Source organism: Chlorocebus sabaeus, chromosome 23 (genome assembly GCF_047675955.1).
Source record: "Chlorocebus sabaeus isolate Y175 chromosome 23, mChlSab1.0.hap1, whole genome shotgun sequence".
Taxonomy (NCBI): Eukaryota; Metazoa; Chordata; class Mammalia; order Primates; family Cercopithecidae; genus Chlorocebus; species Chlorocebus sabaeus.
The window spans coordinates 9,786,433-9,806,058 of record NC_132926.1 but is presented as its reverse complement, the minus strand read 5'-3'; the positions used below and the strand labels follow the sequence as shown (position 1 = coordinate 9,806,058).

General features: G+C 49.5%; 1 protein-coding gene across 2 annotated transcripts in view; it reads left to right on the top strand.

The window, feature by feature from the left end:
* Nucleotides 1-5,475: 5,475 nt before the first annotated feature.
* The window catches only part of NEURL1B (neuralized E3 ubiquitin protein ligase 1B), a 49,715-nt gene continuing 35,564 nt past the window's right edge, over nucleotides 5,476-19,626 (top strand). For both annotated transcript variants that reach the window (XM_038010381.2, XM_008015303.3), the window contains exon 1: nucleotides 5,476-5,664. In XM_038010381.2, the coding sequence (XP_037866309.1) occupies nucleotides 5,634-5,664 (31 nt within the window). In that variant the 5' untranslated portion in view covers nucleotides 5,476-5,633. The remainder of the gene's footprint in view (nucleotides 5,665-19,626) is intronic.

Here is a 19,626-nt window from a genome sequence, read left to right as displayed (position 1 = left end):
ATGGTTATATTAAGATTCGGGGGTTTAAGATTCGGGGGTACGTGTGCAGGTCTGTTACATGGTTATATTGTGTAATGGGGAAGTTTGCGCTTCTAGTGCACCTGTCACCCAAATTGTGACCATTGTGCTCAATAGGTAATTTTCAGCCCTCACTCCCCTCTCACCTCCTGGCTTTGGGAGTCCCCGGTGTCTATTGCTTCCATCTTTATGTCCATGTGTACCTATTGTTTAACCCTTACTTATAAAGTAAGAACATGCAGTGTTTGATTTTCTCATTTGTGTTTGTTTGACCTGGAGTCTCGTTCTGTCTCCCAGGCTGGAGTGCAGTGGCACGATCTCTGCTTACTGCAACCTCCGCCCCCTGTACTCAAGTGATTCTCCTGCCTCGGCCTCCCGAGTAGCTGGGATTACAGGCAACCACCACCATGCCTGGCAATTTTTGTATTTTTGTTTTTTTTTTTTTTTTTGTAAAGATGGGGATTCACCATGTTGGCCAGGTTGATCTCCAACTTCTGACCTCAAATGATACGCCCACCTTGGCCTCCAAAAGTGCTGGAATTACAGGCATAAGCCACTGCGTCTGGCCAGTGTTTGATTTTCTGTTTCTTAGTTATTTCACTTAGGATAATGGCCTCCAGCCCCATCCATGTTGCTGCAAAAGACATGATTTCATCCTTTTATATGGCTGCATGGTATTCCATAGTGTATATGTACCACATTTTCTTTATCAAATCATCGGTTGATAGACACTTAGTTTGGTTCAATGACTTTGCTATTGGAGCACTGGTATTGAAGCCCGAGGGATGCGGGCTCCTGGCTCCTCTGCTCACTGCTGTGCCACGTCAAGCATGTGGCCTCATCACCTGAGCTTGTTTCCTTTGTAGAGAGGACTAAGAACCCTCTGAGTTCTGCCTCCTTCTAGCTGTGTGACCTGAGCAGCTCTTTTCCATCTCTGAGCTTCAGCTTTCTCTCCTGCAAAATGGGAATTGACTTGTGTTAACGACCATGCTGCCAGGCTGTGACAAGGATCACTCGGAGGGTGCAACGTGGGGCCCACTATGCGGTTGGCACTTTGTAACCAGCAACTGAAAAATGATGCTTTTTCAGATAAAGACCTGTTGGAAATGGAAGGTTTCATAGTCAGGGTTTGCAGAAAAGCAGAGCCCTCCTGCAGCCATTTTAAAACCGAGCTTTGCAGTGTGACTCCAGATACTCGGCTCTTGAGTTGTGAGGAGGAGGCTGGGCAAACAGCCTGAAGGAAGGGGTCATTTCACGCAGGTGTCCACAGTGGGCATACCCCCAGCCTGGCCCGGCAGCTCAGTGTGCACCCTTTTTACAACATGCACCTGATGGCCTGTTATTGCATGGGGCAGAGCCTGCCAGGGCATGCCCCCAGGGAGCAATGCCAGGGAGTCTGGCCAGGGCACTCCCACTACCTAACGCCCTGGGAGGCTCTGCTGACGCTGCATAATCAAGAGAGACAGCCCCACCCAGAGGCCCCTGCAACCCATGTATGGGTACTGGTGCTCAAGGAGGGTGGCACAGTCTGTGCAACTCTGATGTGATTGGTGGAGATGTGTATGTGTGTGAAAGTCAAATCCAGGAGTGGCTGTGACTGGAGGCTGCTGCCCGGGCCCGAGGATGTCCCCACCCCATGCTCTGTCCCACAGGCTCTATGAAAGCCGTTAGTGTCTGCGGGTTCTGGTTCTGAGACCCCACCCATTCCTCTCCAGCCCCGGGGGCCTGCTGCCTTGGCGCCTGGGCAGAGCTGTCCTCTCTAAGGGACACTGCTAAGAAGATGAGACTTGGATATGGGCACACATAGGTTCACATTCCAACTCCTCTTAGCAGCTGCAGAGCCTTAGGCAGCCTTAGCCTCTCTGAGGCTTGGTGTCCTCATTTGGAAAAATGGGGATGCTAGAACCTATCTCCTTGGATGTGGTATGACTATAATATTTGGAGAAGGAAGAGATTCAGATTCCATTCCTGTGGTTATAAAGGCTCCCGTGCAGCAGGCACTCAGGGTCCAATAGTCCCTTCCCTTCCCTTGTTGCTATTAGACATAGTGCCTGGATCCCAGGCCCCTAACACATGCTGACAGCAGTTCCACTGTGTCCCGGCCAGCCCTGCTTGGGAGCTAGTGGGAAGAGGTGAGATTGGAAGAGGCAACAAAAATGGGAGGCCCACATCCCAGGAGATCAGCTTGGTACACAAGCTGCAAAGACAGGGGAGCACCTCTGCAGTCCTCTCAGGGTCAGTAGAGGCAGGACCAATCAGACTCGTAAACCTCAAACCATAAATCATCCCCATGGCTTCATGTGGGTTGTAGGGACTCAATGGATGATTGTACTGGAAAGTATACTTTAGAAGACACGTGACTCAAGAAGCCCCTCCTCAACTGGCTGGCAGGGAATATATGGTTTCTATTTGCACACCTCCTGGAACAGGGATCTCCCTCTCTCCCAAAGCCACTCTTCCACCTTTGTGGACCAGTTTTGTCTTCCTTCTCTAGTGTGGTGCCCAGAGCCAAAGCGACTTCTGGAATGGTTTAACCAACATGCACTGGAGCAACAAGCCCCTCCTTTGTCCTAAAGACTATACTTCTGTTAATGCATCCCCATTTTGCTCATTTGCTTACTTTCCCTACACATATCACTATTCATCAAACCAGGCTATAGGGCTACTAGCAGCTAAAACTCATTCCCTCACCGCCCTTTCTCTCCTCTCCCTTCTTCTCTCCCTCTCTTATTCCCCTTCTCCCTTTCTCCATTCCTTCTTTCTTCCCTCTCTTCTTCTTTCCTGTTTTTCTCTCGGCTCAGGGCAATGCATCTCTGCAGTCAATTTATACAAATGTGTATTGAGCACCTGTGTCTGCCAGCCCTGTTCTGGGCACTGGGGTTTCATAGACTATTACAGCTTGCTTCCTGCCCACAGGAGCCTCCTGTCTGGCAGTGGAGGGGATAGAAAGGTAACAGCTACAACACCTGTCTTGAGCGTGTAATTGAGGGACAGCACAAAGTGCAGAGGCACCTCAGAGGGGTAAGCAACTACTGTATGTGCCCAAATATAAGGCAATCCAAATAAAGGTTACAGGCACTCCCCCTTCTCCCTGTGAGAAGATGCACTTTATTGCTGAATAATATAAACTTAATGGGGTGAAGATGAAATAGACATCTACTTATAATATTTCATTTATTACTTTAGTTATATAAACATATTTACAATTATTCCCATATAAAATATTAATATGGAAAGATCGCTTTTGTCAGTTTCAAATTTCAGGAAACAATTTGATTCCAATTCATTTCTGTATGGCTTTGACACTAGTGCTACCATCGTGTGGGGTGGGGGGCAGGCAGCTTTTTATTAAAGCACGTCCTACTGTCAGAGATCCAGATGCTAACACACAGCGCTTTCGAATCCATGTGTCACGCAACCGCTGGGCACTGTGTCTCCACATCACAGGTCCGATCCGCATCACATTTTGACAGTGGGGATTCATTGGCTGCAGGTGAGCATATGTGATCTGTACAACATGGCCACTTACTAAGGTATCTGAAAGTGGCCTTTAAAAGGCCTATTCCCAACAACCTCTAACCTTTGCCGTCACAAAGTCACGTTTGTTTGCATTGCCTTATCTGAGGAAAATTCCCTCGATTCCCTTTATAAAATTGCAACCTCCATATGCAACCCAATCTCACATAGATTAAAGGAGGATCAGCCGGGTGAGGTGGCTCAGGCCTGTAATTCCAGCACTTTGGGAGGCTGAGGCAGAGGAACCGCTTAAGGTCAGAAGTTTGAGACCAGCCTGGCCAACACTGTGAAACCTCATCTCTACTAAAAATACAAAAATTAGCTGGGTGTGGTAGTGGGTGCCTGTAATCCCAGCTACTCGAGATGCTGAGGCAGGAGAACCGCTTGAACTCAGGAGGCAGAGGTTGCAGTGAGCCAAGATTGTGCCACTGCACTCCAGCCTGAGTGACAGAGTGAGACTGTCTCAAAAAAAAAAAAAAAAAAAAAAAGGAGGATCCCGCTAACGGACCTTTCTCAAACAGAACTTTGGGGTTAAAAATTAAGTCACTGAGCGAGCACCTGTAATAGGAGAAATTTGTAACTCAAATACAAGGCAATCTTATGTTCAGACATATGACGTCAGGGTGGGGTGGGGAATCACGTTTCCCGGAAGTGGAAGCTTGGAGCTGACTTTAAAGACCCAAGAACCCTCTGGGATGGGTCATGTACTGTAAACAGAAGGCACCGGAGATCTAGAAGGCTGTCTCCTGAATATCCCGCTTTTATTCGCATAGCTTTCAGGCCAGTTTTGCCCTGTATCATTGGAAGATCTTGGGCACCTCTCTTCCACTCTCAGAGCCTCAATTTCCCTATCTGTGAAATGTAAGTAATAATACATATTTCATAAGGTCTCAAGGGATACAAAAGCATGGAAAATAGAATTGAAAAAAACAACTCATTTGGAATCGGGTCTTCTTGGGGAAGTCATTGCCCTTCCTGGGCCTCAGTGTTCCAGCCTGTGAAATGGAGCTGGAGAAGGTCACAGCTGCACTTCCCACTGAGCGTGGTCCAGGTGCCTGAATGAAGAATGCCTGTTACTGCCTCTGCCAGGAACACTCTACCTATCTCTTCCCATGGCCAATGCCTTCTACTCCATCATATGGAGCTTATGTGCCCCCACCCCAGATTCTCCCTAAGCCCCCAAATAATGTCATCTCATCACTCTACTGGAATCTGTTTTATTTTCTTCTTGGCTTTGATTATTATATAATGTGATCGTAATTGCTTGTTATTTCTATCTTCAGCATGCCATCTCCAGGGCAGTGGGGACCTTGTCTGTATCTACCCGGCCCAGCACAGTGCCTGGCGCATAGAATGTGCTCAATAAATATTTTAACGAATGAGTGAATAAATTAATGAATATGGGTTCCCTCTTCCCAATCTTTGGACTCTAGGTTTCTTCTATTCCTCGGCACGTGGCCTAAGGGATGGAAAAGCCTCCACCCAAACCCGGGAACCCTGGGTGTACTGTCTCCAAGCCCTTTACGCGGTCTCAGGCGCCCTTCTGCCTCTGTGTAAGTTCCCCCGCGGCCGAAGCACTCTCCAAAGAGGTCTGCCGGGGCTAGGACTTGGCCGGCTGGGGTCCCGCGCCTGGAAGAGGGCCTGGCACACAGTGGGCCTTCTCAAAGTGTTAGAACAAACGGGTGACAGGCCAGCAGACTGCCGATCCTGGCACCCGAGGACACCCAGCTGCCCTGCGCGCCTTCCCGGCCCGGGCGCGGGAGCGGCGAGGGCGGGAGGCTTGGCTGTGCTTCTCCCGCCGCCTGGTGCAAACTTTCAAAAGATGCGGCGGCCGCGGCCCCGCCCCTGCACTGTTGCAGGCGGTGGGAGGCGGGGGCGGAGCCGGCGCGCCCGGGCCGGTGGCTCCGCCTCCTCCTCCCGCAGGCGCCGCCGCCGCCTCCTTCCCGGCTCCCGCCCCAGCTGCCGCCCGCCGGCTCGCCCGTGCAGCGGCGATGCCCCGGAGCGTCGACCCCGGTCCTGGTCTCTGGCCCGCCGCGTAATTAGCCTCCGCGCGCCCAGAGCGCGCCGCCGCCGCCGCCAACGCCGCGCCCGACGCAGCGATGGGCAACACGGTGCACCGGACCCTGCCAGGTACGCCGGGGAGCCCTGCCTGGGAGGCGGGCGCCGGGCTTCTCTCCTCTGGGGGACCCGCTGGGTGACTCCTGGAGAGCCACCCCACGCCCCTTGGAGCCCTCGGCGCGCAGCGGGCTGGAGTCTCCGGTACCTCCCGGACCCCAGCTCGGCGCGCGCCCCGCGGCTGGGCTTTGCACTCCGGGAGGGCGGGTGCCGCGTCCTGGTTACCTTGGGGACCCCAGTCCTCATTCTCCCGGCTTTGGCCAGATGCGCAAAAAAGGCCGCTGGGGCGATGCCGCGCGCCCCCTCGCCTTTGTTCCAGCCCGAGGGCGCTGATGAGCAAACTCAAGGCGACCTGGGTGGGGGTGACTGGAGCCGGGCTCGCCAGGGCTTCCGACGGCCAGAAGCCACCCGTGGTGCCGAGACTGCAGCTGCCGAGAGTGAGGGGTGTTCGCAGGGGCACCCCAGTTTCCAGCCTCCCAGCGCCCCCGCGGCACATGCTGCCTTGCTTTGGCCACGTTCCCACGCGCACCCCGGTTGCGCCCCCCTCTGGTGTCCGCTCCACTGGGGACTCCTTCGCCCCCTCGGAGTCGCTGCTGCAGATCGCTTCGCCCCCTAGTTAAAATCGCCCCAGAATTTCTGGGACAAGAGTGAGGGGATCCGGAGCAGGGTAACGGGGTAGGAGGAGGCCTTACTGGAAAATACATGGTAACTGTGGGAACAGAGCAGCGGTCCCGCGCCCGCGCGCGCCCGTGGAGGCTCAGTGCCCAGCACTTTGCATACCCCAGCTCGGTATGCAAAGAAGCTTCGCGATAAAGATGTGTATCCCAGTTTTACAAATAAAGAAATTGAGTGTCAGAAGAGGTGAAATGACTCACCCAAGGTTACACAGCTAGTAGTGGGAGAATCTGGAGTGGGACCTGTGTCTGCCCTCCCTCCCCTCACACGCCCAAGTCTTTAGAAGTATTTTGTCTTAAGGCTGAGCCTTTGTAGCATCCTTTGAGCAAAAGGTGAGAGGAGTGTGTGTGTGTTTAAAGCACAAAGGCTCGGCTCGGTGGGGAAGCAAGTCAGCTGTGAGGTTAATTGAGTGTGAGGTTCTGGAAGAGGGACATATCACCCCATCTCTGCTATAACACTCCCATATAGCTCTCCCTTCTAGGCATTACATGCAGTTAAAGAATAACTTCCCCTGGAGCGGGTTGGAATGGACAGTGCTGAGCCCAGGATTCCCAGGGTCAGCTTAAGGAAGAGGAGCCAACTCCTACTTTACAAGCCTCTGAGCTACTGCACTCAAACGTTCAAGTTCCCAGAGAGCTGAAGTCATCAGCAGAGTCACCAGCTAGTCAATGGCAGAGGTGGAATTAGAACACAGGTCTGCTTACTGGAGGGTGGCCTCTACCTTCTGTGGACAGGGCTATTGCCAGGTTGGGGGAGAACCCACCCGCGGGTCAGGAGATATCTGGGGATGTTGGCAAATAGGGCAGCAGATATTCTCGCCATAAAGACCCTGGGATGAGGCACCTCAGCACAGGCCCGTTTGCTTGGTTTCTTAATTTAAAAATGTTTATACTATTCTAGTAAAAAGCCATTCTGCCACCTGTGGGTCAGCCTTGGGGTGCGTAAAGGGACAGACACACGCCAGGCAGGCTAAATATAGCTGGAGATTTATGTATTCTCCATCCCTCTCAACCCTCTTTCTGTGGGCTGGGCCACCCTAGGCTGGGAGCCTGCAGTTAAGGTTGGTTACCCACTGCAGTGTCTAAGTATGGGGAAGTCAGACTCTCCTCTGGGGCTTGAAGCTTGCACTGAGTTTGAGGAAGGGGTCAGAACTGGAATTCCTGAGTCACATCGGGTGGCTGGTGCCAAGAATATGAAGAGCCGTTAATTGTTTTCCGACCTACCAGTAATGAGTTTCTTTCACACCCTGTGCTGTTTTTTATACCTCTGTGCTTGGCATGTGACGGTCCCCACGCATGGACTGTCCTTTCTTGTCTAGTCGGCCTTTCAAAATCCAGTTGTCGTTACCTCCTCCAGGAAGCCCTCCCTGACCACCCACAGTCTCATCCTTTGCTCTGCTACCTGGATACCTGAAGTCCCTTCCTGCTCATCATTGCAATGACTGTATTGTCATTGCCTGTCTCTGTGACTCTTTGGGGTTCCCTGAGGACAGAGCCCTTGTCTTGATCATCTTGTATCCCTGGTTGCCTATCCCAGAGACTAGTGCCTGGCAAGGGCTCAAAAACTGGTGCTGGAGCTCAAATGTTGCCTGAATCTTAGGCTGAAGGAACACTTGGCACAGTCTTGCCCTGTAGAATCCTTGTGCTTTCGTTCTCAGGAAAAGGACACATGCGTGGGGTTCTTTCTGCGGGACTTGAAATAGAGAGCTGGCATTTGCTGAGCACCTGGATTCCATGCCAGGCTTCCTGCATATGTGGCTTCATTTACACGCCAAGCATGCTTCTCCTCAAGGCTTCTGCACTTCCTGATCCCTCTCCCCGGCACATTGTTCTCCCCTCCTCCCCATGGCTCCCACCAGGCTTCCTTGGGGTCTCTGCTTGAATGAGGGGCCTGCTGTTGCCCCAACCCCACTCACTCCTTTGACCCAGCTTTAAGTTTCTCCTTAGCATGTGTCACTATGCGACACGCTGTATGTGTAGTTAGCAGTTTCTTATGTCTCCCCAGGGAGATTTTGTCCATTTTATTCACTGCTATACGTTTAGCACCTGGAGCAGTGGCTAGTGCAGAGTAAATGTTCAGTAAGTATGCGTTGGATGGGATGAATGGATGAATTTAATTCTTCTGACATCCCTGGAGTGTAGGCATTATCATCTCCATATTACAGTTGAGAAGCCAAGGCTCAGAGAGGTAAAGTGGCTTGTCCCAGCTCACACAGTTCATCTAGTTCGCAGAACAGGGATTGAAATCTAGGTTAACTTGGCTCCAAAGTCCTGCATTCTTATTCTGACATGCTGTGGCCTCCCAGCTCGTGATTTAGATAACATTTATTGGGTTCCCCACCATGCACGTGGCATACTACACAACACAATAAGGAAATGCCAAAGAAAGGGAAGATTCTTTATGATCGATTGCGGAAACCTCTTAGCAGCTCTTGCAAAGTGCATCAGCATAATCCGAGAAATGCCCTTTAAACAGAACTGTGCAGCATAGGACCTCATATCTACTAAGCTCCTACTGTGTGCTCTACATTCTCTTTCCAGTTGCAACTCAGCCCTGCAAAGTAAGGTGCCATTCTCCTCCATTTTAAAGAGATTAAGACACTTTGCATACAGTTAAACAGCGGCAAAGCTGGGCTTAGAAGACTGAGACCTGTCTGACTCCTAATGCCGTGTAGTCCTTCTCTCTCGAATCCGTTAGCCTTCATCTGGGTTTTTGAAGGGAGAAAAAAAGCGTAAGCAGGTAGGGATAGGGGAGGGCACCATTCCAGGATGAGAGTGAGGGGAGGTGGAGGGAGGAACTCATCCCCTTCTTCTCCTAACAGCATATTCCAATCCCTTCCCTCTGGCCTCTGGGGCTCGCCCGCAGCTCTGATTGGAGAATACACTAAATTCAAACTGCAGGTTGGCTTTAATCATTAAGTTGGCCCACCCTTGACCAAACCAACAGCTTTTTCGTATTAGCTCAATAATCGGGCATTCCGGAACTTTGGAGTGAGGAAAGTGTGTTGATCCCGCTCTATACCAAGCCCTTGGTCAAGGGCTTTACCCATAGTATCTATTTGAAATCCTCATTACAACCCTTTAGAGGAACTATATTTATCCCCATTTTACAGGGCAGCAAGTGGAGGCTCAGAGAGGTCAAGGACACAGAGTAAGGGGAGAAGCAGCCTCCCCTAACTTATGTGGACAGTCTGCAAGTGCTGCATCCAGACAAAGAAGCACTCGCCTACCCCAGACACTCTGACATTCTCACTTGCAGAGCCCCTTTCTCTTTTTGGCCCAGATAAGGGGCCATGTGGATGCTGAGCCTACCCGGGACACATCTGCTGCTCCCTGCCTTCCTATCTGAGCCATGGGTGGTGTTGCTCCTAGGGCCTGGCAGCCACTGTTTTCCCTGGATCTGGACTTTCTCAGCTCTTGGGAGGACAGCGACCCTTGTCACCCTCCTTCCAGCCACCGCAATACTGCATGGATGGCCCACGGAGTGATATTGCCTTTTCTCTTTCCACCTCTCCTCCTCCTTCCCCAGTCACCACTTCACGTTCAGTTGGGCTTTACCTTGCTTGTCTTGTCCCATCTTGCTCCCTTCTACCAGGTCATTAAGAACCACCTCTATCAGTGATTCTGTAGAATCAGAATCACTTGCTACCCTCATGAGCTGGCCCTAGTGGAAGGGGCCAACGTGCTCTAACAGAACGGGACACCCAGTTGGTTACATCACTAAAGAGCACAAGGTACTGCTACCCTGTGACTCAGAGAGGGACAGTCAGCACCCAGCACTCCAAGCAAGGCCTGGCCACCAGACCATGTGGTCTCTCCACCGTGGGTTGTGACCAGCTGTAAAAAAATCTTTAATGACATAGAATTTAAAAAATCTTGTGTATTTATGTAGTGAGAGTATTTTTGCTTCATAAACTTTTCAGTTGCGCATGCGGGTGTGTGTGAGATGTATGTGTGTGTTTTGTGTGTTGCTATGTAAAATGCATTTCTTTCCCTGGGTCACAGCGGGAGCTGTTGGGAGCTGGAAGGCCCCTGGCCTACAGCAGTGCAAGGCTGGTGTTATGGTGTTAGACTCACATCTTACAGTCAAGCTGCCTGAGTTCAAATTTCAGCTCAGCCAATTCCCAATGGCATGACCTCTCTGTGCCTCAGTTTCCTCACAGGGAGACTAGGGGTAGCTCCTTCATGGTTGGTGGGGGTGGGAATTATGTGGAATAGAGAAAGTGAGTGTTCAACACATGCCCAGGATGGTAGCCATCGTGGTTCTGGGAAGAGAGGCCTCGGGCCTGCTCCTGGAGTCCCTGGACTCCAGGGGGTGGCTGACAGGTGCCTTTCACTCCTTGCCTTGAAAACCCTGCCCCAGGTGACCACAAGCCTCAAACCAAGGGGCTGAAGATGGGGAGGCACCCCTTTCCTGTCTACTGACAGCAGTTCCCAAGGCTTCCTTGGGCTCTTTCCTGAACACCTGATTTCTGCTAAGAAGGATCTACCTGGTGGCTTGCATTTACCGTTCTCCTGTGTTCACCAAACCTCTAGGCCAGGCTCCATGCTAGGCAGGGGAACACAGCCTGGGTTTAGGGACTCAAGTTCTAGCAGGAGAGACCAACAAGGACACAGCAGTTAAAGTACATGGTGTTGGGGGAGCTCAGGGAGTTGAGAGCCCAGAAGATGATGCAGGGGAGGCTTCCGGGAGGAGGTGCACTCTGTCTAGCTGACACCAGAAAGAAGAGACATCAGCTAGGAGAAGGGAGTGAGAAAGGCTGTTCAGGGCACCATGTGCAAAGGCCTGAGGGAGGGGGAGCAGCACCGGTGGGGGGAGCTGTGGAGTTCTGAGGACTCTAGTGCAAATGGGGATGGGATGTGAGGTCACAGCAGTGGGAAGGGCTGGAGGCAGGGCCGGGCAGAGGAGGGGGTGTAGGTGGAGGCTTATAGGCCAGGCTGCAGTCAGGAGGCTTGGGTTTCTCAGCTGGCACACTCCCAACCGGGATAATGTGCTGTGTTTGCCAGCAGGGGCGTAGCATTTTCCCTGGGCTGGACCTCAAGGGCCGCTCAGAACAGGCTGTTTAATCTCCCTCATGGAGAAGAGTCAGCTCTGCCTCTCTTTTGGACCAAAGGGCTTTCTGTACTTATGGTGCTCTCTGAGGGCTTAAAATAGAAGCCCAGAAGCCAGGTGTGTGGTTAGAGCTTAAAGCAGAAAGGGAAGAGGGAGGGCGCCAGGTCGCAGCCTGGCAGGTAGCACACGCTCACCTGGGCGGCGTTGTGGGGTGGCCCAAGCTCGTGCACACCTGCCCCGCACTGGGCCGTTTATTCCATCCCATTGAAACCATCATGAGAGCCTTGCGAGGCAGTCTTCTCATGTCACAGAAGGGGAAACTGAGGCTCAGAGGGGTAGTGAGACCTGCCCAGCCCAGGTGGCCAGAAAGTGGCAGAGCGAATTGGATCACAGGCATGCTGGGCTCCACACCCCTTCCCCCCATCCCATGGGGCACTGCACCCTGGGGTCCCTTGGGGCTCCTCTTGCTGACTTGCTGCTGCCCCTTGTCCTCATCCTGAGCACCTGAGCCCCACCCTTCTTGCAGGTGCACCCCCTTTGCCCTCTGAAGATGAATTACTTCTGTCCCCAGCAGCCAAAATGAAGCTGCACCTAGAAAAGCCCCCGCCCCCACCCACCTCAGCCCAGGCCTGCAGACTCTGGAAATCTTGCCCGAGAGGAGAAGGGGTGAGCTGAGTTCTGTGCTCCTTCTTCCTGCCCAACTAGGACTCAGGCTCCTGACTCATCTGCCTGGTAAAAACTGGCCCATGCTGCCACCCCCAGCCCCCAGTGGCAAGCATCACAGTGCTCCCAATACCTTCCCTGGGCCCAGGGTACTCGCAGGCCCTTCCCCCACCCCGGACCTCCAGGCAGCCCCCAGCAGTCAGTGAGCAAGGGCCCAGGTGAGGGTGAGAGCCCTCTGTCATCCAGGCCTGCATCTGTCCTGCAGGTGAGAAGCATCCTGTCCCCATGCTGTGCCCCCAGCAGCAGCAGAGTAACTGCACGGGCTGGGGTCCTTCCTTCTCGGGTCTGAGTCTGGGCCTCGCCCCTTTTTAGCCAGACAAGTGACTTAACCTCTCTAAGCCTCGGTTTCCTCTTCTACGGAAAGGGGAGAATGATGTTACCTCTCAGGCATGCCAAGTGTCCAGCAGATACTAAGTGCTCACACGTAGCACCTGCTAGGATTATGTATTCACTGGGAGATGAGCCGCTGCTCCACACTGAGCTTAGGATTGGGTGCTCTCAAGGGAGACAGACACAAAAGAATAACCACTAACTTGTATCACGTAGCCCGTCTGTGCCAGACAGTGTTCTCAGCAGGCACATCCATGCCTATCAGGACAAGCCCTGTAAGATGGCTCCTATTATTATTGCCCCAACTCTTGGGAGAACATAGGCACAGAGAGGGAAGGTAACTTTCCCAAGGAGCACAGCTCAAGCAGTCCCACGTGATTCCAGCTACAGGGAAGGAACGTCAGTGTGGACGGGAGTGTTGGGTCAGGGTGGAGGGTTCCCATAGGGGCCATTTCCCATTTGCACTGGAAGCCCTCATCGTATTTGGCAGAAATCTGTAAGCATTTAGAAATCTTGGCAGGTTCATTTTTAATCGCTCACCTAGTTCTTTTAGTTTTGTCTCACATTGTACCTCTAGGCATGGGTGGGGGCCCTCTCCAGGCAGCCTGTGGGTTCACCGTGGAGATTCCCAGCAGGTAGTCCCCAAGGTCTGGTGTGCGGATCTCCGATTCCCTGCCAAGGCAGGTCAGGGGAGAGCTGATGCCCTGAGGGCTTTCTGGGCAGCAAAGGCCATGCCATCCCCGGGGAAGAAAAGACTCTCCAGCAGCATAGTCTGGGAGGGCCATGGTGACCTGAGAGCTGCAGACCTGAAGGGGAAGGGCACAGTGGACCCAATGCAGACATGACCAGTGTGTAGACATCACAGGAGAGCAGATTCCGGTTCAGCCAGAGGAGGAACTGTCTAACTGTGGGAACTGTCTGGAACTGGAAAGCGGGGAGAGCATGCCTGTCACTGGAGTACACAGGTAATTAGCCCAGCTGGGACTTGACATGGTTCTTGCAAAAGCCCTGGAGTATCCAATGCATTTCAGATAAATTGTCCACGAAGATGCCTTTTGACCCTGGGGTCTTCCGGGCAATGCCTTCCAGTGCCCATCTGCTGAACTCCTGCAGAACCCTTCACCTTTTTTTTTCTTTTTTTTTTTTTTTTGAGACAGTCTTGCTCTGTTGCCCAGGCTGGAGTGCAGTAGCGCAACTTTGGCTCACTGCAACCTTTGCCTACCGGGTTCAAGCAATTCTTCTGCCTCAGCCTCCCGAGTAGCTGAGACTGCAGGCACCCACCACCACACCCGGCTAAATTTTGTATTTTTTATAGAGATGGGGTTTCACCATGTTGGTCAGGCTGGCCTCGAACTCCTGACCTCAGGTGATCCACCCGCCTCGGCCTCCTGAAGTGCTGGGATTACAGGTGTGAGCCACCACTCCTGCCTGGCACCCTTCACATCTCACTTAGACAGTCCCCCTTTCAGTTCTGTATGGTGGAGGGTTTAGCACCACTTTATAGATCAGGACATATAAGGCACAGGACAGTGATGCCACCTGCCTCAGCTCGGTTCTCATACCTCCCTGCGTCCACCCAGCCTCAGAACTTTTAGACAGCGGCAGGTGTTTCTGAGCAGAGTTTGGGACAGCCATCCCAGGACCACAGACCCAGCCCACTCATCCCTTCTTTGTTCACTTTCTTATTACCAGGACTCAGGGCCACCCAGAGCTGGCCTCTTGCCTCACTTCTAGGCAGAGGGGAAAGTTCTTTAATGAATAAGCCATTTGGGGAAATTGGTGGGGTGGAGGTGTCTTGGGCAGTATTGGCACTTGGCAGAATGCCCACAGCTATTAAACAGTGCACTTTGTTTACAACCTCAACATTACACATTGTTTATATCACAATTGCATCCCTCAGGCATGTGCTTTCTTTCCTTCTGCTACAAGGATGATGGATTTATGAGATGGGTCAGCACTGTACTCGTGTCTCCATGGCCAGGTCTGCCTGGTAACTTTCCAGTCCAAACAAGCAGATCTCCACGTCTCAGAAAAGCTTCACTTCCCTTAAAGTTTGGGCCATTCAAGAGCGGGAGATGGTAGAGTGGAATTTCCATGTTTCTGCAAGAACTTCAGCCCTGCAGATAGGTCACTCAGGGGCTCTGTTCCCAGGACCAGAGGGTACTCCACATCCCCATTCCAGCTCCCATGTGGCATATGGGGATCCTGAGGACCAGAACCTGGCACAAGGTCACCAGGTGATTACAAATGGGGTCTTTGGCTGGAATCTCAAGAAAGGTGGTAGAAAGGGCGTTGGTTTGGAGGCAGTCCCAAGTTTGAATCTCAGTTCCACTGTCTCTAAGCTGTATGATCGTGGGTAGGTCTGATCCTCCCTGAGCTGTTACATATAAAGTTTCAGTGCCGCAAAAGGAATAGCACTCAAATATAAAATTTTCTTTTTAATTCTCAGCAAGGCAAGTTACTTCATAGAAGGATATGCCCTTACAGATGGAGCCATGATGAGCGCACACTTGGACAAGGGGAAGGGGTTCGTATCCCTGACGCACCTGGCCTCTGCTGCTGTGTCTTTCCGCTATTGGCTAGGATTAGACCTTGCAGGTTAAACTAATTCCGATTGGCGAATTTAAAGAGAATGAAGGGGTGAGTGCTTTGGCGGGAGTCAGGGCAGAGCAGGTAGCAGGTGATCGGAATGAGTCAGGGTGGAGCAGGTGATCGAAAAAGTTTGCTTTACGAGGAAGTTTAAAAGTAGAAGGCAAAGAATTGAATATACTGACATATTAATTATTTGAAAAGAAATTTAGAACTCATATCTAACAACCCCTCCCCTTGTATTTCCTTACAGCTTTCTTTTCAAACTATTTTTTTTTTAACATGTCTTGGCTTAGTTGTTTTGCTTGATTTTCCAAAAGCAGCAGCTTCTCTGGATAAGGTGGAGGATAGTTAAGTGAGGTTTTCGTAAGTGCCGTTTTTATGAGCCTCTGTATCAACTTACGGATGCATGGTATGACATAGCACCTGACAAAAATAAGTACACCTATTATGGCTGTGAGGGAAATAAGCATTGAGGGTATTATTCCTTTCCATTTACCGAATTACTTTTTTAGCTATCCTATAAAGAGGTCATTTACCTAACTCATTGGATAGAGCAGTCAGACCTTGCAATGCCTTTGTTATACTTCCATCGGGGCGGTGTTATTTGGGATGAAGGTGCAACATTGAGTTCTAATCATGACGCAGACTATTCCTCTTTCTGCTAATATCATGTCTAAGGCTATCCTATTTTCCTAAGCCATCTGGCTAGTAGTCCCTGATTGTTCAGCTATTCCTTTAACAGCATCTCTAGTGTAGTTAATAAATCGCTGTTGGTTGTAATATATGTAGTTTATCCAATCTACATTTTTATTAACTGTCACCTACCAAAATATTGACTCAAATCCTGTAGCTATTTGATTTCAGGCTTTAAATTGATCTGGTATTTCCTGTGGGACTCCAGTTGCTTTTAAATAGATGTGTCAAAAGACCCATAAGGGCTTCTCTTGCTTTATGTCTTATTTTTCCTCCCACTGGTTGATGAAATACCAGGGTGAAAGGGATAGCCAATTGGACTAAAGCACAAGTGCCACTCCAGTGATTCGGCAGAGTGTCCAGTAAAGGTCCACCACACCACCACCACACATCCACTCAGGGAGGAACAAGAAGGGCTGACTTATTGGTAAGCTCTTGAAAGTTCTTAAGCTCACTGCATCCCTTCAGGTCTCCAAGGAAGGCTAAGTTTCCTCCCTGTCATGAGAGACACCAAGTGAACTTACTGGGAGACGGAAGCTGGATGGCCCTCGGGGGCTGACCTGCAGGGTTCCGAACTTTGGGATATAGCAGAAAGAGCTTGGCACGACTTATTACTCCAGGCTGTAGAATCCTGGAAAAGAGCTACCATGCAGTCCATGCCTGGTCGACTGGAGGACCACCTTAGTGGAAAGGGGACAATTTGGGCCTCTGGCCTGCCATGTACACAAGCATAACAATTGCTTTTGTTTAACGCGCGGATAGAATATTTGATCCATTCCAACCAGGCATTTGCATCTTGGTATTCTGTCTTAATTGCCAAAGTTTAAGTCTTTAACTTATATGGTCCTCTAGTAAAATGAATGTATGGTTTTTAGGAAATTACAAAAACCGGTTGGGGCAGTCCATCCTTGTTCTTTAGTGGTCCACAGAACATTGGACCAACTGTGGCATAAAAGCTCTACATCAGGTGGCAAGACTCCTGGTTGACACTGGCGTCTTTATCGAAACCTTCCCAGATTAAATGGTCTCAATTTACTAATGCCCAGTCTGAAGAAAGTCAGGAGGGACAGAGGCACTTTTCTGAAGTAGAGAGCTGTCTTTGACTTGGCAAGTCCCCGCAGGGTATAACAAGGCAAGCATTAAATGCAATAGTTTGAGGCAAAATTGACTCGGTTATGTTAATAACTAGATGGTCAGCAATAGAGTGAGGAAGAAGAAAGAGTGATAGATGAAAGAGTTTAGCTTTAGTTTGGTAGGGTTTTCTCCTGGGACTATGGTCCACGACTCTGGAGGGGGTGGTGCTTTCTTGACTCAGGGGTGATGAGTCCATCCCTTTTTCACTGTACGAACAGCAGTCTTGGTGGCAAGCAGCACAAGGTAGGGTCCTTCCCAGGCTGGCTTGAATTTTCCTTCTTTCCACCCTTTGATGAGAACGTGATCTTCAGGTTGGTGCCGGTTTACCGGAAATTCTAGGGGTGGTACATGTGCTAAAAGACTTAGTTTTGAGGGAAAGGAGAGTGGGAGATAAACCAAGTATATCATTTCTAAGAAATTGACCTTTTGTTTTAAATTTGGAGACATCAGCAGTGGACTTTATAGTGCCTGGTGCCTTCTGAGAAATTTCCTTCAGCACCTATTTTTATTAGTTTTTATACTTAAGAAATCCAAACACCATTTTATATTTGACAATGCTTCCTATGATTTTTATACCAGATAAGCTAAATTTCATCTTTATATTAGTGTATCAATGTTAAACTTAGTTTTAATAAAACTTTGTAGACATATTTAATTTTTAATGTCTGACCATGAGGTAAGATTTTTTATAGACTCTTAACCTTTTATAATTCTTGTTAAAGAGCAGGTTCATGCTTTAAGAAAAACCTATTGTGTTATTTTATATAATTCTTGTTAAAGAGCAGGTTCATGCTTTAAGAAAAACCTATTGTGTTATTTTAATGTCCAGTTCACAGAAAAACTGGATACCCTTTTAACTTTAGCCAGTATGTTTACACACAGAATTTCCTTTACAATTAACATTTTAAAACTTGCTTAAACCTTCGAAATAAAAAAAATTTTTAACCTTTTAATGTAGGTAAAAATCCATTCTTAGGCCTCTTTATAATCCTTTTACTAAAAGTCTATTTTACTTTCCTTATACACCTTGCACATAAACTTTTTTCAATAGTTTTACATTCAGGAGGCTTAATTACTTTTAAATTATACAACATTTCTTGCATAAATTCCTTTTTATAATACACTTTTTCTTTCACGACTTTCACAGATAATTCTTCAACATGCCTCAACTTTCTGACTTATTGCAAACATCTCTTTCTTTAAACAACCAGTTATTTTAGGACAAGAATTTACCATATAACATTCTTTTTATATAAATTCTCCCCGACTTTTTTTTTTTTTCTTCCTAAAGATGATAACCATTCTTTTCCAAAGCGAACTTCCTTCATGTCTGTGGACTAGACTACCTAAAGCCATAAGATTAGAAGTTAGGATAATACATGTTGCACTGTCGACTTTTGGCAAACTTTACTTTTGTTGAAAACTGTATAAGTTTGGGATTTCAACTATCCTTTGCTGTTAATAAGACCTCGTTTAGTCCAAATTAACTTAGAATTGGTATAGAAGGTTCCTTCCTGGTTCTGTAAGTACTTGAAGACTTGGCTGAGTGGAAACAGCTCACACTTTGAGCAGACCAATTATCAGGCAATTTTCCTAATTCTGCTTTTACAACAGTTTCCTTATCAATTACTGAATACCTATTGTGTCTTTTTCCCTCATCACCTGGGAGGAACCATCTATGTCCAGTCCTGAAGGGAGCTCCTCCTAGGTCTGGTCAGACTTTGTATGGTAATTAAGATTTAGATCCCCTGTTAGGAAACCTGCTGGGTTAAGGGAATTATCAGTGGTTAATGTTAAATCATCTAACAGAATAGCCCCATACTGTAAGATTTTTGAGTTAGTAAACTATTTTTTTTTTTTTTTTTTGACTTAGGATAGTTCTGAACTGGTGAGGTGTACTCACAATGAGGTTTCCTCTAAAAGTTATTTTTCTACTTTTTTCTGTTAGCAAAGCTGTTGCCACTACAGATTGGATGTATCTGGGCCATCCGCAGGGTACTGGGGTAAGGATTTTTGATAGAAGGCTATGGGGTTGTCAGTGGCCTCAGTGCTTTTGGGCTACGCTCTTGTTTACGTCAACAACAAAGTGGTATTGGAGTGTTACACGGAGAAGACCTTTAATTATCAATTATAGGTTCTAAATGTACCTTGGCTTTTAAAGGACTAGGCTACATTATTTTCTTCTTGACTACTTGTATATCTCTCCCTTTCTCTTGACTGTGTCTCTCTGACTCCCTTTTTGTCGGTCTCTTCCTCTCTCTCTTTCCCTCTCCTCTCTGCTGGTCTTTCCTTGCCTCTGCCAGCCGCTTAGGCTGCTGTTCTCCCCTCTCCCTCTTCACCTAGGGGAGGGACCAGCAGGAGTGGAGCTACTCTTTCTTCCCCGAAGAAGAATGTGGGGGTTTGTGTGACGTTCAGCCCTTGAAATTAGCAGAAGGCTCAACACCTCAAACCAGGGATGTCTCATCTTGCCTGTCCCAGAAGGCTCAGCCCCTCAAACCAGGGGGTGTCTTGCCTTGCTTGTCCTGGAAGGTTGACCTGTTTCCCCTCTTTCCCCCTCTGAAGGTCCTTTGCACACTTCCCACTCGTGCTGTCCTCTCTGGCTGCTCCCCAAGGGAGAATTAAGCTCCTCTTTGTGTTGGTGTGCTGGTATAAATCCTATGGCAGGATCCGCCCCAAGCCATATGAGGTAGCTATGGAACCGCAAAGAGGACCCACTCACTCCGTCCAGCAGTAGGACTTGTCACCATCCACACAAATGACACCACAAGCAACGTGGTT